This window comes from Trachemys scripta, chromosome 6, assembly GCF_013100865.1.
Source record: "Trachemys scripta elegans isolate TJP31775 chromosome 6, CAS_Tse_1.0, whole genome shotgun sequence".
Lineage (NCBI taxonomy): Eukaryota > Metazoa > Chordata > Testudines > Emydidae > Trachemys > Trachemys scripta.
The window spans coordinates 17,667,190-17,692,885 of record NC_048303.1 but is presented as its reverse complement, the minus strand read 5'-3'; the positions used below and the strand labels follow the sequence as shown (position 1 = coordinate 17,692,885).

The 25,696-nt window shown below is 39.3% G+C and overlaps 1 protein-coding gene across 4 annotated transcripts in view; it reads right to left on the bottom strand.

Annotated features, from left to right (window-relative positions):
• WDR7 (WD repeat domain 7) overlaps window positions 1–25,696 on the bottom strand; it is a 340,638-nt gene that overhangs the window by 289,212 nt on the left and 25,730 nt on the right. For all 4 annotated transcript variants that reach the window (XM_034773718.1, XM_034773717.1, XM_034773719.1 and 1 more), the window contains 6 exons: window positions 12,887–12,965; window positions 12,127–12,301; window positions 11,234–11,310; window positions 6,500–6,619; window positions 5,774–5,919; window positions 2,842–2,944 (listed from right to left, as the gene is read on the bottom strand). In XM_034773718.1, the coding sequence (XP_034629609.1) occupies window positions 2,842–2,944; window positions 5,774–5,919; window positions 6,500–6,619; window positions 11,234–11,310; window positions 12,127–12,301; window positions 12,887–12,965 (700 nt within the window). The remainder of the gene's footprint in view (window positions 1–2,841; window positions 2,945–5,773; window positions 5,920–6,499; window positions 6,620–11,233; window positions 11,311–12,126; window positions 12,302–12,886; window positions 12,966–25,696) is intronic.

Here is a 25,696-nt window from a genome sequence, read left to right as displayed (position 1 = left end):
AACTTATGCATATCTATGAATATGAATACTGTATTGTTTTAAGCATCTCAGTATTGACAATGTCAAAAAGGGCATCAATTTCAAGTTATACAATAGCGATACATTTTTATGTCTAGTCTTCCAAAAGAACTCAACTCCCATTTCAGCACCTCGCTTACAGCTGGCATGTACTGAGCACTTCTGAAACTCTATCCCTTTTGAAGTACAGTTGCCTGATGTTCAAAATCTACTGTAAGTTCCATTACAGAAAATAGAGATGGAAGAGACATTAGGTTATCTTGGTCCATATCTCTGCCAGTGCAGGATTGTTCCCAATAATATCCTCTCTAGCACTTTGCCTGGTATTATTTTAAATAAGAAAGGGCTTCCATTATTTCCCTGAGGAAACTATTACAGAGTGTCTTACATATATCACTCAATTAGTTTTACTCAATATTTACCCTAAGTTTACATTTTCTTAATTTCAGTCCAATTGTTAGGTACCCCTTGAACCATACTATATATTTCCACATACCCCTCAAATATTTGTCAGTATGCCTCACTTTAGCAGTTGCTTAGCCAAGCTACAGAGTATATACTTCATATAGCCAGTCTTTTCTCAGATTCTACATAAATCCCTTCAGCTCTTCAATCATTTTTGTTACTTTCTCTGCAGTCCCTTCAGTTTGTCTATATCAGGGGTAGGTAACCTATGGCACACGTGCCAAAGGCGGCACGTGAGCTGATTTTCAGTGGCACTCACACTGCCCAGGTCCTGGACACCAGTCCAGGGGCCTCTGCATTTTAATTTAATTTTAAACGAAGCTTCTTAAACATTTTAAAAACCTTATTTACTTTACATACAATAGTTTAGTTATATATATATTAGACTTATAGAAAGAGACCTTCTAAAAATGTTAAAATGTATTATTGGCACGTGAAACCTTAAATTAGAGTGAATAAATGAAGACTCGGCACACCACTTCTGAAAGGTTGCTGACCCCTGGTCTACATTTTTCTGTTAATGATTCACCACCCTTTGGCACAAAACCTCTGAGGTACAGAGCCCAAAAATTGCACTGACTTTTTTCCACCTCATTGCATTACATTGTAGTTATACAGTAAAAATGGTGTTTTCCGGCACTTTACCAACCAGAAAACTCTAGAAACCAGCATTTCTGATAACCATGAAAAGTCCAGTTGACGCGGGGCTGGCAGGCTCCCTACCTGGCTCCACATGGCTCCCTGGAAGCGGTGACATGTCCCTGATGCTCCTCGGCAGAGGAACAGCCATGGGGGCTCCATGCACTGCCCCCACCTCGCCCTGCCCGAGTGCTGGCTCTGCAGCTCCCATTGGCCAGGAACCACAGCCAATGGGAGCTGCGAGGGTGGCACCCATGGGCGGAGGCAGCCCGCAGAGCCACCTGGCTGCGCCTACGCCTAGGAGCAGCAGGGATATGTTGCCGCTTCCAGGGAACCAAGGTGAGCGCCACCTGGATCCAGCATGCAAAACCCCTCCCGCGCCCCAACCCCCTGCCCCGAGTTCCTGCCCACACCCAAACTTCTTTCCTCCATTGGTCAGTATAACTCTTAGTTAACAAGAATTTTTGACTAACCAGCACCCCCTTCCCCCATCCTCCCAACATGCTGGATAACAAAGCTTTTACTTTACTTAGGTTTCAGTATTCAAAAGGCAACATTTTCCAGAAGACTGTTTTATTTAAATTGTACAGAACTAAGCTCTTCAGCCTAATATGACAGTAGCATAAAAGGAACAGAAAGCAACCCAAAAATAAAAACAACCAAAACAATACATACAAAGGGAAATTGGTTATATGCTCTAGTAACATGAGTGTAGAGTAATCAGAGATAGTAAGATGTCTAAGCTATGTGTGTATTTATTTATATATTTAAAAAAGAAAAAACCCTTATTATCATTAAAAACGTATATTATCAGTGTCTCCTTCTCTGCTGCTTCCTCTACTGAACAGGGGTCTGGGGAATCAAGGGAGAGGGAGGGAAGAATCCCAAAAGGGTGAGGAGAGAACACAGGAGTGAGGGGACCCACAAGTTGTGTGTATGTGGGGAGGGAGAATGGTACAAAAGACCCTCCAAATGATGTGACGGGGATGAGGGAAAAGAAAGTGTCCAAAGTGGAGCAGGGGATGGAGAAAAGGGAGGGAAAGATTCAAAAAGGGGTTGGTGAGGATGGTCAAAGAGGGAAATAAATGGCAACCCAAGTTAATGGACAGAGGCAAGGAGGCTCATAAATGAATTTAACTTTTTTAAAAAACCTTAGATTTGTGTAAATGTAATACTTAGCATTCCCTTAGATATTGAGACTCATTTTCCAGTAGCAATTGGGCAAGACTGTGAAACTTGCCTCCTTGCTAGTTAGCTTTTTCCCACCTCACATCCCACACACTCTAACCAAATGGGTAATTCAGGCTCAGAATAAGTATGACATGCCTGACCTAGAAGATTATTATTGGAGGATACCATCTAACAATACTCACTGAAAAAAAGGAAAAATTATATCTAAATTGGTGCATTGGTGTGAGGATGCCTGAAGAACTGAAAACAAACTGATCTGACCTGTGCAGTGCTAATTATGACATTAATTTAAAAAAAAAAAAAAAAAAAAAACACACACACACACACACACACACACACCACAAACTCATTAAATACTAAAGGAGTAGGAAATTAAGCCAAATGAATTACACTTTAAAAAGTCAGTTATTCTCTGAAAATGTTGACTTTAACTAAGGAGAAGAAATAGACAATTTCTAATGTTTGTGAGCAAGTTTTTATATAAAAACCATGGACAGCATAATCCACAAGACAGGGAATGTGTTTTACCTGTTTATCTGCTCGGTCCAATACACTGAACAGTAAAGGAGGAATTAAATTTTCAACAGCTTTTCCCACATCACTGCGAAACGTATCACTAGCTGGTAGGCAACTGAGTTTAACACAGAACAACAAAAGACACCAATTTAGAACCCTGACCTTATTAAGAATCTATTACTGTATCACTGTTTAAATGCAGAATTTACTAACAAAAAAATACTTTAAAAAAAAATATCAGTGTTTCCACTACATTATATTTATTCATTTTGTCAATTTTTCAATATAGAACTATACAGATGCCCATTCAGTCATTTAGGTTTATTTCACGTAAACTAAAAATCGCGATATAAACAGAGGGCTACTCATAAATGTATCCAGCTCAGTCTACTTCCATCTCAATGGCCTTAGAAAAGAAAGAAGATGAGCTTTGCAGTGGACCTGGGAGGTTCAATCTAGCCTCTGGTGGACCAAGGAGGGGAAGGAGCGAGTGCCAAAACCAAAGATTCCTCACAAAGCACCCTACCAGCAACTCCCTCCCATTTATATTGAGGGAGCTCTAGCTCAAGCCTTTCTGCTGATCCCTGCTGCGGCAGTATATGATGTGGAGAGAGATGCTCTCTCAGATAACTTTATCCCAAACCAATTAGGGCTTTACAGGTTTAAAGTAACACTCTGAACTCCACCTAGAATTCTACTGAACCTTATTAGATTCTGCATACAAAACCTAAGAGTTCATACATTATGAAGAGACATGCTCCCCAAACAAATACAGTTGTCCAGTCAGAAGACTGTATAGAATTGAGAACAATTAAAAAATTAAAATTTCAAGTGGCTACAGATACTATAAAGACAATAATTTTCTAGCTCAGATTGAGAGAACTGTATAATTTTCCTGTCATATATAATGAATTATGATCTGAATCATGTGTAACTAAAATTTATTTACCACAGCATGTCATTACAAAATCAAAGCATCTTGGATAGGCTGAGACAGGAGGTCTTTCTCTCATGACACTAACTAAAAAGAAAAGTGATAAAACTGCTCTCTAAAAAACATCAGATAACTGATTCCAGGGCTGGAGAGACACTCTTGTATATTGTACCAATTAGCAGGCCCACGGACCGGCAACATGTTACTAAGAAATATTAGCTTGACCTGGGATACTGTTAGTAGGCTTATGTCTAGGACAGAACTGGTTCCAAAACTCGTCTAGATAATGTTCAAGACATGCGGTACAGAAATCAGATCAAACAGTGGCTTAGGAAAGGTTAAACAGGATCTCACCACATAATCACAGAAGCATAAAACAATTTTGCACTGGCTACAAACTCAGCAAGAATCACAGCATATTTCATGCAAATGGAGTTGAGAAAGAGTGTAGCCTATAAAGATGATGTTTGCTTATACCAATGTGCTGAAATGTAAGTAGAGAATACGTTTTTGGGCCTAAATTTGGGCTTGAAGATAATAAGGCCTAATAAAATATGAGTAAAGTAGACAATTCAGGGTCAAGTTAGAGGTAAGGTAGGACAGGTCACGCAGCAAACATATTTTGGTTTTAACAAATGCTCTAGACAAAATGTGTATGTTTTGGAAGAATGTTATCTGTACTAATAGTTACTGGAACAATATTTACATAGATGTTAATTAAGATGACATTTCATGTGAAATAGCCTATGAAAAAGTAGAAAATATTTAATCATGGTGGTGGAAATATAGATATGGTAAAAGGTGGGCCTAATTAATTAAGGGGTATTATTATAAATTGATTATAAAAATGGTAGCATTAATTTTAGGTTAGCACACACATTGGCCATCAAGGTACCATTAAAGAAAGGATTACATGCCTGTTCTTCTCAACCAGGGACTGATTACCCCTGGATGCACCATTTCATCTTGGAATATGGTATAAATGCAGTGTATCGTTATACTGCAATACCTGTTTACTTGACCTGATTATTTTATTTTAAATAAAGTCTTTTATGGTATCACTAATTGTATCAGAGGGGTAGCCGTGTTAGTCTGGATCTGTAAAAAGCAACAAAGAGTCCTGTGGCACCTTTAAGACTAACAGATGTATTGAAGCATAAGCTTTCATGGGTGAATACCCACTTCGTCAGACTCATGCACTAATTGTGTCATTCCCAGTCCTCCACTAAACTAAATTATCTGTAGCGGCCCCAAAGGCTCCAACCTTAAATAGTTCAGTTTAGTTCTATTCCTTATCTTTAAACCATTAATTGGGAACACACACCATTCAAGTTAATCAGCAGCATACAATTTAGATATTCCCAGTTGAGGTGGTTCTGATAACAATGAGTTCAGAAGAAACCAGTCATAATCAGGAAGTAAAGTCAAGGGTCTGATTAACATTAAATTAAGTATCTTTGGTGGAAACATACTTTAAAAACCCACCAAGTCTGATCTTTTACCTTTTCTGTGTACAAGAACAAGTAATGCTTTTTAAAGGTTGAAATACTACACTTAACTTACTGTAACAACATCCTGTTGATCCTAATTAACATAGCACAAATAATATTTCTTCCCTCGATGTGTCCCTGATTCAGCAAAACATTTAAAATACATGCTTGAACTTGTTCATGGCACACCTTCAAGGGAAAAGCAAACCCAGTAACACCACATGTTCTCCAATGTCAGCAATAACGAATCACAAAGGACCATAGTAATGATGGAAAATACGTGTCTCAAGCTTTGACTTTATTATAACCTAGTATTGTTTGGTATGTACCATAACATTAAGGTACAACATTTTGGGGATACACAAATTTTAAGGTATGTTAGTGGCATTTTAGTTTCAACAACATTAGTGTGATTTAGGGATCAAACAAACCCATCAGATTTAACATTTTATTTTTATTCCACATCTCTGAGTTTTACCTGCTACCGCATATGTGCTCCATTATTTAAAATTCTGAGTACCTGGCTGGTAGTTTGTAAATAAAACTTTGTCCATCTTCTGTCCATATGATCACTTTATCAGCTGATACAAAGTCACCGCCAGTCCACGTTTGTCCATTTTCACTGGGAACTGAACATAACAAGGAATAATCTCCAGCATCAAAAACCTAGAAGTAAGCAAAATTAAACAAAAACAAAAAGTCTATTTGTTTATCATTACATGGTCATATTTTAGATGTTTGGATAGCTGATAATTTAATACCTCCACATATTTAGTTTTAAGGAACATTCAATTCTATTGCCTATGGCAGCATTTACTTAAGAAGATACTTAATATATACTCAATTCCATAAAATAACCAAGAAAATACATTTGTTACAGAAATTATAATGTCTGTGTCATATTTGCAATCCTTTGATACACATTACAAATATGGTACAGCATATCATGCTTTCTATTTATTTAAATTTTGCAGATTTTTGTCTGCATAAAACAAAACCATATCAACTATTTACCCTTCAAAAGGGGTTTTAATCTATTTTTTAAATAATGTCCAAAGCGTGAACGCAACATACTCCCATCGCTGTGAGCCAATATACATGAAATAGACTAAATACTCAATGAACTCAGAGCTCTAATTGATTTATAAACACTTTCCCAAGCTTCTTTCCCTACGTCTCACTAACAGTTTTATTAATTCTATTGCTAAGAAAAAGCCAGTTTTTTTACTTAACTGGTTATCCTTACCCTCCAGTATTTGGAGCACACTACCAAAAGTGATCGTTGGGTAAATGCACAGAAAGAAATGCTTTGGCAGTTTTGACAATAAATTGGTTTAGACTCCTCCTCAAATACTGGTTCCGTATCCTAAAAGAGAAAGAAAGAAAGTTACCTTTAATTAACCCTATGATACCTAAAATTGTTCTGCTTTGTGCCAGGATTCTCAAATTATGCTCTCTGGACCTCTGAGAAGGTCTAAGGAGCATTTCAGGTGGTCCCACAGAACTTCTTCTGTCACAATAGCAAAACATTTATCAAGCTTCAAGCAAGGACATTTCCTGAGGGGTAGCCCAAGATACAAAGATGTATGGGTGTAATCCCATGTGGATGCAAAATGTTTTACTCTGTCAGATATTTCTTTGGTGAAAATTCAACCAGGATCAAATTTGCAGACTGCCAAAACTAAAGGGATAGGAAGCATACAGAAGAGTAGACCAAAAACCATGAAGTGGCATGGGTTGTCAGATGTTCGGCTGCGTCTGTGTTCCCTCCATATGCCGTGCCAGCTCTGCGCAGATAGCTGGCACAGCAGACCTCGAGCGAACCGCCCAATAAGACCACAAGACATGGTTTAGTAGCGAAGGGGCCTGGGCAGGTTTACTGTCGACGAAGCACAGAAATAGCACCTGGTAGACTCTACAAGTATACTAAGACATGTATGCCCATGACAATGGACACAGCTTGGTCAGTGGCAGGACTTTCCACTGCTCCCTAGGCTGGCAAAGGCACTCCCTCTGAGATACATCTTTATACACCAATACGAACAAATTACGTATTACCTCGACGTATCTAAATGCCACCTTCTGATGTATTTGGGTGCCACTCATTACCTCGTACATGTTGGTTTGATCAAAACATTTCTATCCATCATGCTGTCATCCTGACCTTATCTTTAGGATGGGTCAGTGCGTTTCTGTTATCTTTGGGGAATGTCCTGGTATCGAGGTGTTCTGGTACCAGCTGGTATCGAGGTGCTCTGGTACCAGCTTTCTGGAATGTGTTTGCATATATAGTCTTATGCCTAGCACTAGTTAGGAATGTGTGTTTCTGCAATATCAGCCTTGTTCTTGCCAGATTCTCTGAGCAGGGCCTGCCTCTTGCTCACAACTTAACTTTGCTTTATATTAGCAAGTTTTGATCATTACTTTAGCCCAGGCCTCAGGGCTCATACCAGGCCACTAATACAAGGCCTTATGTTTCAGGCCCTCTCCTTACTACAGCATATAGAAATTAGAGAAGTGAGGACTGCAGGCAACAAGTGGAGACTCAGTTATAGTAAACTGAAAGCCCTATGTCAGGGAAAAGCGGGGGAAAAACAATGTAGAGACAAAATGGATGAGATATAATCAAGCAGCCACACTCCTTATGTCAAATGAGTTTATTTTATATTTGACCCCTTTCACGTTAACGAGTATTAGAGCTACCAGAGGAAAAGGGTGCACTTAGGATTGGGAGAAGTGTTCATAAGAGGATCTCATCATAAATGATCCACATGATAAAGTTTGAGAACCACTGTTTAGTCAGTTAGCAAGAAAAATTAGGTAAAATGTTCAAGAGTGCCTACATCCTAGGTAGGCACTCTTAAACATTTTACCCTCTATTAATAATAAAAACTTATGACAAACTGGAAAGGGACGCAAGAAAGAGGGAGAGGAAGAAGGGAGGGGGGAACAAGACAGCTAGTAGACAGCTACCTCATTTCCTAGCTTTTGTGGTTTTGTGCACCTAAGAACACCAAAGCAGTTTGGTGATCTCCTCCTCCCGTTGTTCCAACCATAAAATTTAGTATATGTTGTTATGATTGGCAGTGTGCTTAGAAAAGACCCTGAACTGAAACGTAGGAGGGATGCACGGGGAGCATTGTTGGGGAGAAGAATAAGAAGCTTATACAATGACTTGTCTGTGAAATTCCCTGGCTCTAGCCAATGACATCAGCCTCCTAACTTTCATAAAAACTGGATCTAATTTAAGGAACAAAAGAGGAAGGATTGGTTCAGTGGTTAGGGCTCTACCGTGGGACTCAAAGGACTCAGTTCCTGTGCGACCATGAGCTACTCACAATCTCTCTGTGCTCCTGTTCCCCCATCTTTAAAATAATAATGTTTCACTGCCTATAGGGGTGTTGTATAAAATACAACGAATATCATGAAGTGCTCAGATAATGTGGGGGTCTTAAGTATCTCAGAAAGATAGACAGTAAGCAAAGATAACACATCAATAATTGTACTTGTCTTATAATATATATTTAGTTTTTCTATATGGAAATCTTAATAAAAATCTCCTTCCATTTAAATTTATCACTCAAAATAAAGTTTAATAAGACAACAGTGGATATGTCTACACTGCATTTTAAAACCCAGGGCAATGAGTCTCCAACAGATTCAAGCTCACACCACAGCAGTAAAAACTTCAGTCATTCGGGCTCGAGTTTGGACTATGAAGCCTGGCATTGAGAGGTGGGCTTCAGAGCCTGAGCCACAATATTTACACACTTGTTTTTAGTGCCATAATACCACTAGTTTGTAGACCAGAGCTAAGAGTCTTGCGTTTGCAGGTTTTAAATCACAGTGTTGACATACCCAATGTGCATGTAATGAGAAACGGAAAATTCTGTGTTTCATAAGAGACCAGATGACCATCTCCCAAGGAAGAACCAAAAAACTTTTTGGAGGTCTTATGAGACTAATAGAATAAAAAGATCTGCAAGAGCTGGTGGTAATCTAGTCTGTCACTGGTAAACCTAACAAATTCCTCTGCAGGACAGATTAGTGCTGCCTATTTAGTACTGATGCTGTCAAGTGAGTGATCTTGCCTGTAGACAGTCAGCTGAGCCTAACTAAATAGGATGGATATTGTTTTAAATTCAAGCTGCACTTTCTCAGGGAGCCCAACATCTTTGTAAGAAAAATTAGATGACAAAGTCTTTTATGTGGTTTGATTACCTCTTTGCTATCCACATCTTTCCAAAACAGCCCAGATCCCTTGCAACTAGAAATTCTTAACATTTTAACACTGTTTTTAAGGAAGACTTTTAAATTAAGAAACACTAGTTGTATCAAACATGCCAAATTACTCTAGAGCAAACTCTGGCAATTTCAGTAAGTGAAACAGTAGAAAAAGGAGTTCCCCTTTTTTCCAGTCTCTGCCACAGAGGATGAACAAGGATCAAGTAACTGTTCTCTTTTTCAACCAATAGACACACAATCCCTGTTTGTAGTTTCCAAAACAGGTCTCAGAATTGTTTACTGAAGTGAGTAACTCAACTATTTGAAGTCATCATCTATATTTGATCTTATACATAGTAAAGATAATTGATGCCCCCTTAATATTCAAGAGCAGATGCAGCCTTCTAAATTAAAGCAACAAAATCTAAATTAGCTGTAAAGATTTACACCGTGGGAAAAGTTTGCAGATGTTTAGCTTTGATGTACACAACATATGAATCTCCTGTGGGCAGCTAAAATGCTAGTAGTCTCCTAAAAGTGTTACACACCTTTTTAGAGAAAGATTCTTTACTTTACTGACTGGCACCAGTTCAGATGCTGACAGTACAGGAGGGCAGGAATAACAGACTATCATACCGAGGATTTATAGCTATTTATGCAATTCTATCTGCTGCTCTGCATGGTACACTGAAATCTTCACTTACCAAAACTCTCTCTGCAATCCTCTCAAAGGGTTTTTTTAAGTCACTTACAAAGTACATCATGCAAGGTTCAGAATGGGATAGGGGAGTTAACTCTGAAGAAAAGGATGGTATTGTGGTTAAGGCACAGTTCTGGAAGGCAATAGATCTGGGTTAGTTTCCCAGATCTGCCACAGATTTCTTATGCACCTTAGGTAGGTCACTTAAATCTCTCTGTACCTCAGTTACTCCATATGCATAATAGGGATAATAAAACTTCCTGTCTGTCTCCCACGTCTATTTAGACTGTAAGCTCCTTGAAGCAGGGATTGTCTCTTATTATGTGCTAGGTGCTGTTGTATACACAATGAGACCTCAATCTCCACTAAAAACCCTAAGAGCTACTAGAATAAAATAATCTCTGAAAGTTTGCCTTCTGAGTCTACTTTTCCATATCCCCACTGGAAATTCTGCAAAAATGCACAAGAAGAAGTCATTACTGGAGAGAGGGAGAGAGAGAAAGCTGGGGGAGAATGGAGAGAGAGAAAGAAAGTAAAGTGAAAAGTATATATGCATCAATATTTAAAGCCCCACCTTCATCCTGCAAAGCTGGTTGTAATTTCCTTGCAGTACAAGTAATTTTTAAATCACCAAATAACACAGCATTAAATGGAGAGGGGGGAACAGGGGGCAGACGTAGCACTAGACTCTCTCTCTGGACTTAACTTTAAGAGTCAGACCTCTAAGAAGGTGGCACGAGACATGGACAATAGAAAAATGACATCCCTAAAGAGTTTGCAGCTGATCTAAGGGAGAATTTAGAGAATAAGGAGTCCCTTTTTGGAAGGCAGAGGAGAGGTTAATTATTATGGCTCTTGGGCAGCTGGAGGATCACATAAAAGATGCTGACCAAAAGAATTTCTCTGTTCAACAATACTAAGAGGAAAAAATTATGGGACTCAACACAGAGAACATACCGAGAGTGGCCCACAATGGAAATTGCAGAGCCTTGTTCATGCCCCATGCAATGTTTGACAGTGAAGGAAGAATTCAGATTCAGAAACTTCTCTGCTTACCTGCATCCGACTAACTTCAGAAGTTACAATCCACACTTTCAGAATACCAGTCACTGAAACTGCTACGACAGTATCCTCTGGTGGGTGAGAGAGGGGCAGGAAAGAAGTTACAATAAAATGAAAGATATGTTGTACAAGAGTTTACAAACATCAAAAATATTCTAAAAGTTTTTAATGAATTCATGAAGTCCTTGTTCCAAATTCAAGTGGTTAAATTAGAACTGGCAAATTATATGCAAAGAAAACAATGCACTAATTTCCCATTTGTTCTTTTGCTTTGTGGGAGTGAGGAATTCTCTGCATACATACATAGAGCTCAAATTGGGGAGAAAAAAAAATGACGGAGTGGCACTCTCCCAAGCTCTGCACATGAGCCAAGCTCTGCCTACGTTAGATGTCAAAATAAGACTCCACTCCAAGTAGATTGTGCAGATGTGATCACATAAACTCTTAAGGGTTGGGTCTCCCTCTGTGGGGTTTGAATAGACCCATGCACAGGGCCAGGTTACATAGTAGTAACGATTTATTGAAAACGTATGGAGACTGAACTACACTACCATTCCTAGAAGCGACTGCTCTGAATTACAGTTCAGGCCAGTACACAAAGCCAGGGTCTGAACAGTAATTTTTATTCTGTGGATTAACAAAAAAAAAAAAAAAAACTGCAGTCTCAAAGGCTACCAAGCCTGTACCTTTCACCGACACCAAATTCTTAATGATTTTTGGCAAAGATAGCCTTAATCCTTCAAATGGAAGAAACATTTGAAAACGTGTGATTTCAACATGAAGTGACACATTCCAGTCTAGACTTTGCCAGGAGACTAGAAAAAAAAGTAGCTGTTTTTCTTACTTAAAAAAGAAAAGTACAATAAACCCAAACAACTTCTCATTACCTTGTGTTCTATGGGATCGAATAATACTCATGGAGCTGATCCAGTCGGGAGAAATCTTTGACACTAAGGAATAAAGAACCTCGAGACTGGTAGCATCCACAACAAGAATTTCTGGGTAATGGCCATGACACAGTAGCCTGCCTTCACGCTGAGTCCCAACTGTGAACTGGTAGAACTGTTGTAAAGAGAACAGAGTCCCTTAAGAAACCAGTTAATATTTTTTAAATCACAAACTAATTATAGGTTTTTGATCTCTATGGTGTTATTGGTGTATTACAATTATTTTCTATTTTCATAAAATTATTTTGATAAGTTAGAATTCCTTGATTAACTAGCAGAGGCCAGCCAGGTATTTACAATTTGTTTGTTTGTTTTTAAATCCATACTCCCTTCTGCCCCAAAACACATTGTGGTATTACATCACATAACCAAATATTTTAAAAATTTCTGGAACTGGCTGACCAAATACTTGGCTTTACATTCCAGCTAGTCTCTGTGGGGAGCAGTGCTACTTGCCTGATGATAAATATAATCGCTGTAAATTAATTCTTGACAAATTTTCAAAAGCTGAAATGCAACCCATTTCTAGGGTGACAATGTAGAAATATATTTTATAAACTGGCATAAGTGAACTTGTGAAGATAACAGCCCAGTATTAGCAACAAGACTACAGCGATGGAGCTAAATAGTTCCTCAACTGTATAAAATATAGTACAGGCCCTCTCAAGCATTTTAGCATTTACATAAATACAATACCAACCTGTATTCCAGTATGGGTGCAGGCGAGTTTTGTAAATTCTATACATCTCCCATCATTCACATCCCACAGACACATCTCCCTAAAAAACACATAGGGTAAGTAACTCTGATCATGCCCATGCACTTCATTTTTCAAAGGACTTGCAAGTTACAGAATTATTTTGGTTTCAAGAAAGCTATATTGGGTCATCTAGTCCAGTGACTCTCAACCTTTCCGGACTAGACTACTGTACCCCTTTCAGGAGTCTGATTTGTCTTGCGTATCCCCAAGTTTCACCTCACTTAAAAACAACTTGCTTACAAAATCAGACATAAAAATACAAGTGTCACAGCACACCATAGGCGACGATCCCATGAGTGCTCTAGGACTGGAGCACCGACAGAAAAAAAATTAGTGGGTACTTAGCACGCACTAGCAGCCAGCTACCCCCTCCCCGCAGCGCCTCCCGTCTGCCAGTGGCCCCACTGAACAACTCCTTCCTCTCCGTCACAGTACCTCCCACCCAGTGCAATCAGCTGTTTCATGGCGTGCAGGAGGTGCTGGGTGGGTGAAGAGCGGGGGCAGGGTGGAACTAAGCAGGAAAAGGTGGGACGGGGTGGAAAGAAGCGGGGTGGAGGTGTGGCCTGGGGCAGTAAGAGGCGGGGCGGAGGGTGCAGCTTCTTGGAAGGGGGTGGAGCAGGGGCCGAACACCCCCGGGGCCCAACACCCCCGGGGCCCAGAGGAAGCTGGCGCCTGTGCAGTACACTATTACTGAAAAATTGCTACTCTCTCATTTTTACTATATCATTATAAAATAAATCAATTGGAATATAGATAGTGTACTTACATTTTAGTGTATGGTATAAAAAGCAACAAACAAGTTATTGTCTGTATGAAATTTTAGTTTGTACTGACTTTGCTAGTGTTTTTTTTCGTAGCCTGCTGTAAAACTAGGCAAATATCTAGATGAGTTGATGTAACCCCAGGAAGACCTCTGCGTATCTCCCAGGGTACACAAGCCCCTGGTTCAGAACCACTGATCTAGTCCATTCCAAATGTTTAGGTCAGGTAGCAGTCCGCCTTCTTTTAATTCCCCTTCCTTTTTCAGAGTCATCTCTTTCTCTATTTTTTAAATCCACAGCCTTCCATGCAAGGTCTGCTTCTCTGGCATTTTTTTAGTTACAATGGAAAGAAGAAGAGAGGAGCCAAGACTTGTCACAAATAATAAATAAATAAATAAATAAATAAAATAGGATGCTTGTGTAGAGCTCAGGGCTCCCGATTTCTCTCATGCAAATATTTTCAACAACCTTTATTTCCAACCACCTATTAAATACTAAGACTAAAGAACTAGGTTTTCCTTTTCCATATCTTAAAGCACCACTGCTTTTACTGCTTTATCATGTGGCAGTGAAGACTGAGGGTAATTTCACAGCTTTTAAATTGCTGAAAAGTGAAAGTATCACTTGATGCTGCTATGTGATGGGGCAGACAGGTGCCACACTGGCACTGAGAGGATTAAGGAGAGCCTGTGGACCCAGCTGGCCTTGCAGTCAATGTCAGGCATGGAGAAGAGAGTTAGAAGGCGGAGACCTAGCCCAGTTGAGATCTAACCAGGAAGGAGAACAGAGGTCTGCTGCTTCCTCAATGAGGAAAATCTGGTTCTAGCGAAGAACCTAAGGTTCCATGCTAGATGGATGAGATGACCAAGCACAGGACAAGGAGAGACTAACTGCACAGACACTAACCTGGAGACCTGCCAACAAATCCTTGGATTATCCTGATTTTTAGTATTTTTAGAATGTTTTCCTTTGTTTTAGATTCGAATATGCTGGAAAGAGTACAAAGGGATACATGCAGGAGGGCTGAGGCACCAAGTCATTGTCTCTATGAGAGGCGACAGTTGCCCATCAGAGACCTGCTGTGGGGAATTGTTCCTTGACGAACTACAAATGGGCGCCACCTAGACAAACAGGTTGCTTAAGCTGAATCCACCAAATAAACAATTTAAAAGTATCATCCAGTGGAGATTTTTCTTACAGACCAGGAGAATGTGTATTATCATTTCGAAGTCGCTTTTCTCTTGGTTAATTCCACTCAATGTCCAGGCAGGTGAGCACAGGATGCTTGGACTTGGATGAAGTATTTCATGGAAAGAAGCATTGATGGATTCTCTGATGCAATAAGCAGACCCCAAAAAAAACCATTTTGCTTACTCAGCTAAATACTTAGAGGATGATCAATGCTGTGTTCTTTATTTAATAATTTGTCTCTAGAATGGGAACATGGAATTATAGAGGAGCCCACTAGAAGATCTGATCAAAACTTTTCCAGTGGTATGTTTTCATTTAAAAATATCAAAATGAAGCATTTTATTAAGGCCATAATATTCCATTTCAACCTTGTTGTAAGGAACATTTAAAACTTCCCATTTATTTCTAAATTTATTTTTTGTATTTTTATTTTATCACCGTACAAATTACTATTTAGAGAACCAATTACAAATTACCAGTTGGAATATCAAATCACCAATTTTTATTATAATTTAAAATTTAATCTCTAACTTTAACAAAGATTTCAAAGTCAAAATAAAACATTTTGATTGATTCTAACTGAAATACTTTCGGTGACTTTGTTTTGTGGGAAATTTCTACTTTTCATTTAAAATCAAAATGAAAAAAGCTGAAATGTTGGAAGATCCCATGGTACAGAAATTCCAAATTTCTGTCAGTTCTTCTCACTATTTCAAGGTTGGGAGGTCACGTAGAGCTACAACTCTGACCATTCCAGCTGCAGAAGAGGAGAATTTCCTTACTACATATTTGGATACAAACAGATCTATAACTGGTTAACCACATTTCTTGACTATAAATCAGAATGTTAAGGGGTAAAGAGTTTGTCTCATTCATTTGATTGAAGCAATATTGCTTACACCAATATTGAGGTACACCTTGAAATGTATGGCTCATATCCAAAGTCGATGGGACTTTGGAGTTCTGTTTTTTGTTGTTATTGTTGTTGAATGTGTTTGTGTACCCAAAGAAACCACTCATTCAAACGATTAATTCTTCAAAAACCCCTTAACAACAGACCAGTGCTCTAACCAACGTGACTTTTGTGAACACTCTCAGGGCAGATGCCAGGACAAATGGAAAAGAGTTGAACTGGAAATACTAAAACCCAGTAGAAACCTCAGGTTACTTTTGGTGGAAGAGAGTGATAGGGATGTAAAAAGAGGCATTGTTAGGTCCATTAATGCCATGAAATCAGGTGGCCTTTGTGATCCATGATTGGCAGCCTGGATCTGATTGATTCCGTTTGGAATACTTGCGATTCATTAACATGTTTACCCATTACATATAAAAAGCATTAGGTGCCTCTCTCTTTAGGTCCACAAAGAATTTCAAGTAAATTCCCTTTAAAGTTTCTGTTTGTCCGTGGCTAGGACCCTAGTCCATAGACTCTAAAAGATTTCCAGCAGTTTCCGGGGGGGCCTCTCCTGATCTAAAAAAGGAGGAAGGAGAACACTAAGGGCTTCTCTACACATGGAGTTACTCTGGAATAACTATTGCACTTGAAATTCACATCTTACGTTATTCTGGAATAATTTTCAGGTATAGACAAGCCCTAAAAAGGAAAGGTGGCATAACTCAAAGAGTTACCATTTAGGGAAAGGAGATCCAACAGTTAGAGGAGATAGCTTCCCACTGGAATGAGAAAGAAAATGCAAGCTCATCTCTGCACAGTGCAAGTCCACAGAGTGGAAACATTGAGAGCCCAAAGCCTTTGTGACACTATTAAGCGTCTGAGGGAAATAAGGCTTATGCTTACTTGAAGTATACGAAAAAAAGAAATCGCTACCCCTGTTCCTAAAAACAAATTAGGCTTATACTTGGAAGAGAACCTCGTGACTGCAAGGAATGACTTTTCCTCGAGGAAGAGGGTTCTGGCCTATTTTCCATCCACCATGTGATGGTTTGGTTGGTTTCATTGTGGAGGAGAGGTGTCAGAGTAAGCCAAACTGTAGCAGAGGATTGATTCTGCAAGAAAATATGAAAATTGTAAAAACATACCTCACTAAAAAGAGTGTTTCTGGCTCACTGCATAGGGAGACCTCTCAGACTCCAAGAACACGTGGCAGCCATATTAGGCAGAAATGCCAGGGCTGAGGAAAATCAAATGGCTACATTCTGTAGATGATCTCTGAGTTTAAGGCCACGAGAAATGATGAGACACCGAACTTCTTGCAATAAAGAAGGAAGTAAGTGACTCGGTAGCGTGCTAGAGACTGGCCTCAGAAAAGCAAGAAGAGAGAAAAAGAACAGCAGAGCCGAATGGCACTGAGGGAGAAGGAACAACAGAAATAAGGGGCTGCCTGGAAATGCTGAAAGAGGAAATCCAAACTGGTATGCAAAAACTTTAATTGTGGAGTTGTTACATCTGAGCTTCCTAAAAAGAGGTAAAAGTGGAGAGATCACATAGGATGCTGCTAACCACCCCCCACCCCTCAATAATAATAATAAACCTAGAGACTTGAAAGTGAAAATTCATGATTATCAGCAGGAAAAAAAATAATTATGAAGCAAACCAGAGAGCATTCAGAGCTCATATTCAAAGGCCACAAGCTGCAATTCTTTTCATGACCTCTCTGCCCTAACTTTAGAAAAGAGAAGAGAGCTGGGGGAAATTACAGCAACACTCAGAAGGCCAGATATCTGCCACACTGGGAATTCCCATTTAAACTCTCATTCAGGTTCTAAACTTAGCATTATACAGTAAGAGGCTTGGGGGGGGGGGGGGAAGAAGGGGGACACACTCCAATCCAAATTTCATATGTACAAGACGACTCTCCAGAGGTAGTAATTACAGATAAGCTTATGAAAAAAATCTTGGCAAAGAGTGAAACCCAGGAAAAAAAAGAAAAGAAAGTCTCTAGTGACCATATTGGCAATGGCAGTAGTGAAGCTGAACAAGAGAACTTGGATACCTGAGAATAACCTAAAGACTAACCAGAAGGGACTTCTTGGGAGTCACCAGGAATTAACAGATGAATAATAACTATGTAAATGCTATAAAGGAAATAGTATGAATTTGCTTTAATTGGGGGTGATCATTAATAGCTGGGTTCTATATTTTAAAACATAGATGAAATAAAAGGATAATAAGAGGAAGGGGGCAGGAAGGAATCCCAAGGATGGAGGAGATTGGAGAAAATAAAGAGGGAATGGGAAAGAGTGTTTAAGGGTTCTGTGTAAATCCTCCCCATAACTCAAATGATCAGATGGTAATCTATCCCTAAGGTTCAGGGTCAAAGTCCTATAAGTGAAGATTGTACCTACTTTGGATTGCAAGAGAAGCAGTCCAAGCATTCATAGGGAGAGTACAGAGTTCAGCAAAGCACAGTCATTTGGGGATTGGTTTACATGTTATGTTGATATTTTATTTGCAGTTTTAGAGTAAGTGGAATGTAGGAGAGAAGAGCGAAAAATCAGGATGTGGGGCGTGGGGGGGGGGGAATTAATACACGTTTAAAACTGAAACCAAGCTATATTCAGGAACACAATCATGAATGCAACATAATCAGACACAGGTGAGACATTGACCAGAGATAGATACATGACATCAAACAGCTAACTATCACAATTATTTCAAGTTTTTCCAATAAGCTAAACAATTACTCTCAATAGTCTTCCTAAAGTGACATCTTTGAATGTAAAAGGGATAAATAATGTAATTAACAGGGGAAAAAGCCATGGTAGAATAGAATTTATTTAAAAAAAACAAACAAACAAAAAATCACACAGATTATTCTTGTTCAATAAACTCATTTCAGGATGGATAAATTATTGTCATGAAAGCTAATTGGTTTCAGCAGACATTTTTTGCTTCAACCAAAGAAAAGAACAGACTAGTGGGCATAGTAAACATACCTTTTCAAATTAAAGATCAATTTAAGGATAAGGAAGGACAATTCACATGGTTGAAGAGGACAATTGCTGGGTTTTTAATATCAGTTATACTCCCAATCAAAAGCAAAAATCTTTTTTAAGGATTTCTTTAAAACACTGCCAACACTTTGGGAAAAGGAAAATTATACTTGGAGGAGACTTCAAATGCACACAGAATCCATACTGGGACAGATCTTATTAAAAAAAAAAAAAAAAAAAGACAAGGTAGATAGACAAGCAGATGCAGCACTAACTTCCTTGTGTCAACAATTCACTCTCTCAGATTGCTGGAAAGAACTGCATACAGGGGAAAGAGATTACATATTTTATTCATACCATCATCCATTACATCCATTACATCCTAGAATAACGCTAATGTTAATCCCTAAATCCCTAATGAAGCAGACGAGTTCTGCAATAGTTGTCAACGTTACATGGTCAGATCATGCACCAGCTAAAGTAATACTTGCTGGCTGGTTTGGGTCACAAAGGTCACTTTTTTGGAAACTGAACTTCTTGCTTCTCCAAAACAAAGATCAGATTGCAGCACTATTGCAGATTACAGGACACTATTCAATACTTCCAAATAAATTATACAGACAATATAAAAAGAGGCCTTCTCTGGGAGACAGGTAAAGCAGTATTTAGGGGGCAGTTGACAAGGACAGCCTCTCAAATGAAAAAAAGGAAGTTCAAGAAAAAAATAGAATTAGCACAGGAGATAAAAAAGTCTCAAGACAGTCATAAAAGATGCAGGTTCAAAAAAATCCCACAAAAACAACATAACTAATTAAGATTAGGCATGATAGATGCCACTGAAAAAGCCCTTAGGTTTACAAATCACAAGTTTTATGAAAAAGGAAATAAAAGTGATAGCCTATTGGATAAAAGCTTTAAGGTATTCAAGAGCATCATCTTCCATCAATTATGGGGGGGGGGGGGAAATCAGCAAAAGATAGTTATGCACCCTGCTGAAATGTGCTATTTTAGCTGTTTATTATAAAAATCTCCATACCTCAGATACTCCAACTTCTGAAGTTATTCAAAAATATCTGGAAGTAGTAAGTTCACCAAAGATAAGCAAAATTGATAAAGAAACTTTAGACAAAGAAATAACAGAAGAAGAAATCCTAGAGGTAATAGCAAGTATGACAGAGGTAAAATTCCACGACCTAATGGCTTGCCAGCTGAATTTTACCAGGTATTTAGGGAGGGTATTGCTGGGTCCCTTGAGAGGCACCTTCAACGCTATTCTGTTAGGGAAGGAACTTCCTCAACCTATGAAAAAAGCTACTGTGGTTTTTCTCCCTAAAGATGGAATAGACCTTACCTTAAACAGCTCCTAACAGCCCTTACCACTACTGAATCACAAAAAAGATTTTAGCAAAAAATATGAGATAGTCAATTGCCATCTTATATAAATCCTGATCAATCTGTATTTGTTAAGAATAGACAGATTTGAAGGGTACCTGTAATTATCCAGTATCAGGGGGTAGCCGTGTTAGTCTGTATCTACAAAAACAACAAAGAGTCTGGTGGCACCTTAAAGACTAACAGATTTATTTGGGCATAAGCTTTCGTGAGTAAAAACCTCACTTCTTCGGATGCATAGAGTGAAAGCTACAGATGCAGGCATTAAGGTGCCACCAGACTCTTTGTTGTTTTTGTAATTATCCATAATGCCAGATGAAAAAAAGATCCATTTCTTTTTTATCACTAGACTCAGAGAAAACCTTTGATAGAATGGAGGTGAATGCCTGGCTGCGAAGATGGTGTCGCCAGGAGGGCTTTGGCTTCCTAGACCACGGGATGCTATTCGAGGAAGGACTGCTAGGCAGAGATGGCGTTCACCTTTCGAGGAGAGGAAAGACCCTATTCGGACACAGACTGGCTAACCTAGTGAGGAGGGCTTTAAACTAGGTTCGACGGGGACAGGTGAGCAAAGCCCACAGGTAAGTGGGGAACATGGAGACCGGGGAAATGAGTCGGAAACAAGAGGGAGTGTGGGCTATATTGGCAGAGAGAAAGGAGAGTCAGGACAAAACTGGGAGGAAAGATCAAACCAGTATCTTAGATGCCTATATACAAATGCGAGAAGTATGGGGAATAAGCAGGAAGAACTGGAAGTGCTAATAAATAAATACAACTATGACATTGTTGGCATCACTGAAACTTGGTGGGATAATACACATGATTGGAATGTTGGTGTGGATGGGTACAGCTTGCTCAGGAAGGATAGACAGGGGAAAAAGGGAGGAGGTGTTGCCTTATATATTAAAAATGTACACACTTGGACAGAGGTAGAGATGGACATAGGAGACGGAAGTGTTGAGAGTCTCTGGGTTAGGCTTAAAGGGGCAAAAAACAAGGGAGATGTCATGCTAGGCGTCTACTACAGGCCACCTAACCAGGTGGAAGAGGTGGATGAGGCTTTTTTCAAGCAACTAACAAAATCATCCAAAGCCCAAAATTTGGTGGTGATGGGGGACTTCAACTATCTGGATATATGTTGGGAAAATAACACAGCGGGGAACAGACTATCCAACAAATTCTTGGACTGCATTGGAGACAACTTTTTATTTCAGAAGGTTGAAAAAGCTACTAGGGGGGAAGCTGTTCTAGACTTGATTTTAACAAATAGGGAGGAACTCGTTGAGAATGTGAAAGTAGAAGGCAGCCTGGGTGAAAGTGATCATGAAATCATAGACTTTGCAATTCTAAGGAAGGGTAGAAGGGAGAACAGCAAAATAGAGACAATGGATTTCAGGAAGGCAGATTTTGGGAAGCTCAGAGAGCTGATAGGTAAGGTCCCATGGGAATCAAGACTGAGGGGAAAAACAACTGAGGAGAGTTGGCAGTTTTTCAAAGGGACACTATTAAGGGCCCAAAAGCAAGCTATTCCGCTGGTTAGGAAAGATAGAAAATGTGGCAAAAGACCACCTTGGCTTAACCACGAGATCTTGCACGATCTAAAAAATAAAAAGGAGTCATATAAAAAATGGAAACTAGGACAGATTACAAAGGATGAATATAGGCAAACAACACAGGAATGCAGGGGCAAGATTAGAAAGGCAAAGGCACAAAATGAGCTCAAACTAGCTACGGGAATAAAAGGAAACAAGAAGACTTTTTATCAATACATTAGAAGCAAGAGGAAGACCAAAGACAGGGTAGGCCCACTGCTTAGTGAAGAGGGAGAAACAGTAACAGGAAACTTGGAAATGGCAGAGATGCTTAATGACTTCTTTGTTTCGGTCTTCACCGAGAAGTCTGAAGGAATGCCTAACATAGTGAATACTAATGGAAAGGGGGTAGGTTTAGCGGATAAAATAAAAAAAGAACAAGTTAAAATTCACTTAGAAAAGTTAGATGCCTGCAAGTCACCCGGGCCTGATGAAATGCATCCTAGAATACTCAAGGAGCTAATAGAGGAGGTATCTGAGCCTCTAGCTATTATCTTTGGAAAGTCATGGGAGACCGGAGAGATTCCAGAAGACTGGAAAAGGGCAAATATAGTGCCCATCTATAAAAAGGGAAATAAAAACAACCCAGGTAACTACAGACCAGTTAGTTTAACTTCTGTGCCAGGGAAGATAATGGAGCAAGTAATTAAGGAAATCATCTGCCAACACTTGGAAGGTGGTAAGGTGATAGGGAATAGCCAGCATGGATTTGTGAAGAACAAATCATGTCAAACCAATCTAATAGCTTTCTTTGATAGGATAACGAGCCTTGTGGATAAGGGTGAAGCGGTGGATGTGGTATACCTAGACTTTAGTAAGGCATTTGATACGGTCTCGCATGATATTCTTATCGATAAACTAGGCAAATACAACTTAGATGGGGCTACTATAAGGTGGGTGCATAACTGGCTGGATAACCGTACTCAGAGAGTTGTTATTAATGGTTCCCAATCCTGCTGGAAAGGCGTAACAAGTGGGTTACCGCAGGGGTCTGTTTTGGGACCGGCTCTGTTCAATATCTTCATCAACGACTTAGATATTGGCATAGAAAGTACGCTTATTAAGTTTGCGGATGATACCAAACTGGGAGGGATTGCAACTACTTTGGAGGACAGGGTCATAATTCAAAATGATCTGGACAAATTGGAGAAATGGTCTGAGTTAAACAGGATGAAGTTTAACAAAGACAAATGCAAAGTGCTCCACTTAGGAAGGAAAAATCAATTTCACACATACAGAATGGGAAAAGACTGTCTAGGAAGGAGTACGGCAGAAAGGGATCTAGGGGTTATAGTGGACCACAAGCTAAATATGAGTCAACAGTGTGATGCTGTTGCAAAAAAAGCAAACATGATTCTGGGATGCATTAACAGGTGTGTTGTGAGCAAGACACGAGAAGTCATTCTTCCGCTCTACTCTGCTCTGGTTAGGCCTCAGCTGGAGTATTGTGTCCAGTTCTGGGCGCCGCATTTTAAAAAAGATGTGGAGAAATTGGAAAGGGTCCAAAGAAGAGCAACAAGAATGATTAAAGGTCTTGAGAACATGACCTATGAAGGAAGGCTGAAAGAACTGGGTTTGTTTAGTTTGGAAAAGAGAAGACTGAGAGGGGACATGATAGCAGTTTTCAGGTATATAAAAGGGTGTCATAAGGAGGAGGGAGAGAACTTGTTCACCTTAGCCTCTAAGGATAGAACCAGAAAAAATGGGTTTAAACTGCAGCAAGGGAGGTCTAGGTTGGACATTAGGAAAAAGTTCCTAACTGTCAGGGTGGTTAAACACTGGAACAAATTGCCTAGGGAGGTTGTGGAATCTCTGTCTCTGGAGATATTTAAGAGTAGGTTAGATAAATGTCTATTAGGGATGGTCTAGGCAGTATTTGGTCCTGCCATGCGGGCAGGGGACTGGACTCGATGACCTCTCAAGGTCCCTTCCAGTCCTATAATCTATGAATCTATGAATAGAGTGGAATTTCCTTGTTTCAAGGCTTGTCCCATATGGATTTTGGCCACCAGTTCCTTAAATGGATAACTGCTTTTCTACACCAGCCAAAAGCAGCTCAGAGTTAATGGGCTAAATCTCCCCTATTTGAATTGCACAGAGGGCCTAGGCAGGGATGTCCATTGTCTTCTCTACTTTTTGCACTGGCCATGGAGAGACTTTTTCACAAGGATAAAGAACAACAAATCTACCACAGGAATCAAACTTGCGGGAACGCATCAGAAAACAGCATTATATGCAGATGTAATCATATTTTTACCTAAAACAAAGTATTTTCCTAAAATTAGTTGCTAAAGAAATCCACAACTTTGGTATTGGATTTAAAGTAAACTACACCAAAACTGAAATGCTAGCCACACACTAGCCAAACTCTGAAACATCACTCCTCAAGAAAACATTTGGGTACAAATGGGAAACAATTCTATAAGATACTTGGGAGCTAAATTCTCAAAATAACCTAGAAGAGTGCTCTGATTAATTGTCAAACCACTACTTCAGCAAATGACAAAAGATTTGTAGTGCTGGGGGAAGTATGCAATTTCTTGGGTGGGAGAACAGTCACAGTCAAAATGAACATTCTGCCAAGGATATTCTTCTTGTTCCAAAGTCTTTCTTTGATTATTCCAGAAAAAAACTCTAACAGGAATACAGAGGATGCTATTCCATATAAATTCTAACAAGACAAGACCAAGACTGAGTGTAGATACTTTGGACAGACCCGTTAAAACAGCTGTTCCAAATATTTTATGGTACTATCAAGCCAGCCATCTCAAAGCAGTAGCAGAGCGGGGGGTGATATAATGCAGCCATACACTGGGTCTTTACTGAACAAGAAAATTGCATCAGTGTAAATATCACTAGCCAACTGCAGTCTGTGCTCTCATCTTATATAAATTTAGATCAAACTGGATTTGTTTAATAAAATAGATTAAAAAAAAAAATCACACACTTCAAAAATTTACACACATCCTTAAGCAACTCTATGGTTTGGGATAGAATTAGAGATAAGTTATTTTTCCTCACCAATGACACCCATTGCAAATAATCCAGATCTTAACCCTAAACACAAACCAGAGAGCTTCAAAGACTGGGAGAGTCATAGAATACACACCGTTATTCAGTAAAGAAACTTTTGTAACTTATTTGGAGATCAAAATTAACTTTAACTGGCCCATTCTCCCCTAGTACCAGTACTTTGAAGTCAGGCATTCTGTTTCTCAACACTGTGGAAAACCTGTTTTATACAGAAATCTAACTTTAATAGAAGTGACGGCATCCAGTCAATTAGGAAACAAATAATTAACTACTTTATATCAATCTTTGCAGACAATTTTCCTAACAAAATCATGCCCATAGATGACATACTGGGAAAAGGATGTAGACAGACAAGTTACCCAAAGAAAAGGGATTTGAACTAGAAAAGAGGACCAGCAATCTCAGTCTGTAGCACAATAAAGTTTAAGACACTGTTTCAACGCTACCTCATACAAGTGAGGTGGGTGGGAGAGGGGGCGGGAAGAGAGAGAGAATGGGGATAAATAGGAGTTGTGTGTTTAAATCCTTTGCATTACACTGAAAGTTTATTCAATTTACCCAATAATATGCTTTATTTAAAAAAAAATCCAAAATTATCCTTTTCAACTGAGAAAAGCATCAAGAGTGAACAAAGGAGAACCAAATGAATAAAATGATAGAAAAATTAAATTTAAGCTACATATTAGTAATTATTCCCCACCAACAACCTGTAGTAGGACTATCCTGCACTTACTAGGGTGAAAAATCGGGATGGGGGTGGGGAGTAATAGGTGCCTATATAAGAGAAGCCCCAAATATCAGAACTGTCCCTATAAAATCGGGACCCCTGGTCATCCTAGCACCTACTGAATTCAGTGAGCACTTGACCACAGACAGGAAAAGGCATG